This window comes from Penaeus chinensis, chromosome 18 (genome assembly GCF_019202785.1).
Source record: "Penaeus chinensis breed Huanghai No. 1 chromosome 18, ASM1920278v2, whole genome shotgun sequence".
Taxonomy (NCBI): domain Eukaryota; kingdom Metazoa; phylum Arthropoda; class Malacostraca; order Decapoda; family Penaeidae; genus Penaeus; species Penaeus chinensis.
The window spans coordinates 2,743,937-2,746,436 of record NC_061836.1 but is presented as its reverse complement, the minus strand read 5'-3'; the positions used below and the strand labels follow the sequence as shown (position 1 = coordinate 2,746,436).

The following is a 2,500-nucleotide window of genomic DNA, read 5'->3' as shown; positions in this document are numbered from 1 at the left end:
CTACCTTTTCCTCCCCTTTCTCCTTCCCCTCTCCACCCCCCCTCCCCCTTTCCTCATTTTGTCCTCCCTTTCCCTCTTACCCACTACCCATTCCCTCATTCCTCATCCCCCCATACCCCTTTCCCCTTCCTCTCTCCTTCCTCCCCCACTTCCGCTTTCCCCTCTTTCTCTCCCTCACCCCCCTTCCCCTTTCCCCATTCCCTCTCCCTCATCCCCCTACAGCATCCTCAGCTGGACTTCCTCAATCAGAATACTTGGCCAAACACTCTACACCTGTTCCTGGATTCGTTTTCACTTAAATAAGGAAGTGAAGGGGGTGAGGAAAAAGGGAGGGAAGGAAGGACGGAGGAAGGGAAAAGGGAGGAGAGAAAGGAGGAGTGAGTGAGTGAGTGAGTGAGTGAGTGAGTGAGTGAGTGAGTGAGTGAGTGAGTGAGTGAGTGAGTGAGTGAGTGAGTGAGTGAGTGAGTGAGAGAGAGTGAGGAAGGGATCGAGGGAGGGAGGGAAGGAGAAAAGAGAAAGAGAAAGAGAAAGAGAAAGAGAGAGGGAGGGAGGGAGGGAGGGAGAGAGAGAGAGAGAGAGAGAGAGAGAGAGAGAGAGAGAGAGAGAGAGAGAGAGAGAGAGAGAGAGAGAGAGAGAGAGAAGAGAGAAAAATAAAAGAAATAAAAGAGAAAAGGAAGAAAGAAAAGAGAAAGGGAAGAAAGGGAAGAAAGAGAAGAGAAAGAGAAAGAGAGAGAAAAGAGAAAGGGAGAGAGGAAAGAGAGAGAGAGAAAGAAATAAGAGAGAGTGGGCACGGGAGACGAGAAAATAGCAGCAGAGGGATAAGAGCTGTCTGGCGTTTAAAGGAAGCTGTGTAGCCGCAGGAATGACTCGAGGCAGGTAGCCAGGAGCGGAGGCGGAGCAGGATGCGGGGAGGGGAGGGGAGGGGAGGGGGGGGAGGGAGGGAGGGAGGGAGGGAGGGAGGGAGGGGAGGGAGGGAAGGAGGAGGGAGGGAGAGGGGAGGGGAGAGAGAGAGAGAGAGAGAGAGAGAGAGAGAGAGAGAGAGAGAGAGAGAGAGAGAGAGAGAGAGAGAGAGAGAGAGAGAGAGGGAGGGAGGGAGGGAGGGAGAGAGGGGGGGGAGGGAGGGAGGGAGGGAGAAAGGAGGGACTGGAGAAGAGAAGTCTAGGCTTAAACCCGAGAGCCGTTTTCGAGTTCGACCACACACGCCATTCGAGCGAGAAAGCGCTAAGGATCATGACACAGCGGCGTTGGAGTCACCGAACCGAGCCAGTCCCCGGGGGATATAGGCTCACACACTCCTTACATCCAAGGTCTCTTCGTCAATACAAACATGACTCTTGGCTTAAAGCTTATCAGTTCAGTCCGGCCAAGATGAACGAGCTCATCTCTGTGGGCGAGGGACTATCCAGACTGTTTTGTATTGATTAAAAAGACAAGCGAGTGAAAATCCCGCAGAGGTACTCACGTTGAAGCCCTTGCCGCAGGTGAGGTAGGCGTGGTCCGTGGTGAAGAACGTGCCCACCACCTCCTGGCTGTCGGCGGTGCGGGCCTGCACCAGGAACCCCATGAAGGGCTCCTGCGCCGCCTCCAGCGTCACCAGGATCTTCTTGCCCGGCTCCACCTCGGCGTTGCCCGGGGCGATGGAGTAGGGCGACGGATCCGTCTGCTTGGTCGCCCTGTGCCCCGGCTCCAGGCTGCCGCAGGTGGTGTCGGGCGCGCCCTGGGAGTACGCCCGCACGCCCACGCCCGCGAGAACCTGGAGCACCAGCGCGATCGCTAACATCCGCATGCCTGGGGAAGAGAAAGAAAAAAAAAAGCCGGTAAATTCAAGATATTAACCAATATAATTACATCATGACTCACACACACGCACGCACATCCTTGAGGTTATCACTACACTCCGTGCCTGGCGGCGCAGTGACATCACCCTTGCACAACCACACCGCCCGCACGCCCGCCGCGCCTCGAATCCTCCGCTGTCACACTATACGGCCATCAATCCACTGATTTCATTACCTATCAACATATGGTCACCACCACCACGTCAGCGCACAGCGACATCTGCGCCGATTTCTAAAAGGAGATGCCACGAGTCTGTGCTCAAGGCGGGCAGAGACGACGCTTATAGTCGACGCATTTCCGTAGGTCAAAATAGTGTCGTGAAGAAAATTAAAGGGATTTTCATGAGACGAGCGGGCGTCCATTTTTTTTTTTTTTTTTCATTGTATTGTAGGTTTTACATTCGCTTCGCTAAATATGAAGCTATTAATTTATAAATATTCACCTGTAGACACCAAATGACAAAAAACAACAGTAACAGCAAAAACGTTGTTGTTGTTGTTGTTGGTGGTGGTGGGGGGGGGGGGATGATGATGACGACGATAACAAAAACAATAAAAAGTGACAATAACAACAGCATCAGTAACGAAACTACAAAACAACCGCCACAAACGAGCAGCAGCGGGCATCAGAAGCCCAGCCTGCAAACCGTCTGTAAACTAAC

General features: G+C 53.2%; 1 protein-coding gene across 1 annotated transcript in view; it reads right to left on the bottom strand.

Annotated features, from left to right (window-relative positions):
• LOC125034455 (putative ferric-chelate reductase 1 homolog) overlaps positions 1 to 2,500 on the bottom strand; it is an 81,899-nt gene that overhangs the window by 68,631 nt on the left and 10,768 nt on the right. The window contains 1 exon segment of the mRNA XM_047626208.1: positions 1,463 to 1,788. Within this exon segment, the coding sequence (XP_047482164.1) occupies positions 1,463 to 1,788 (326 nt within the window).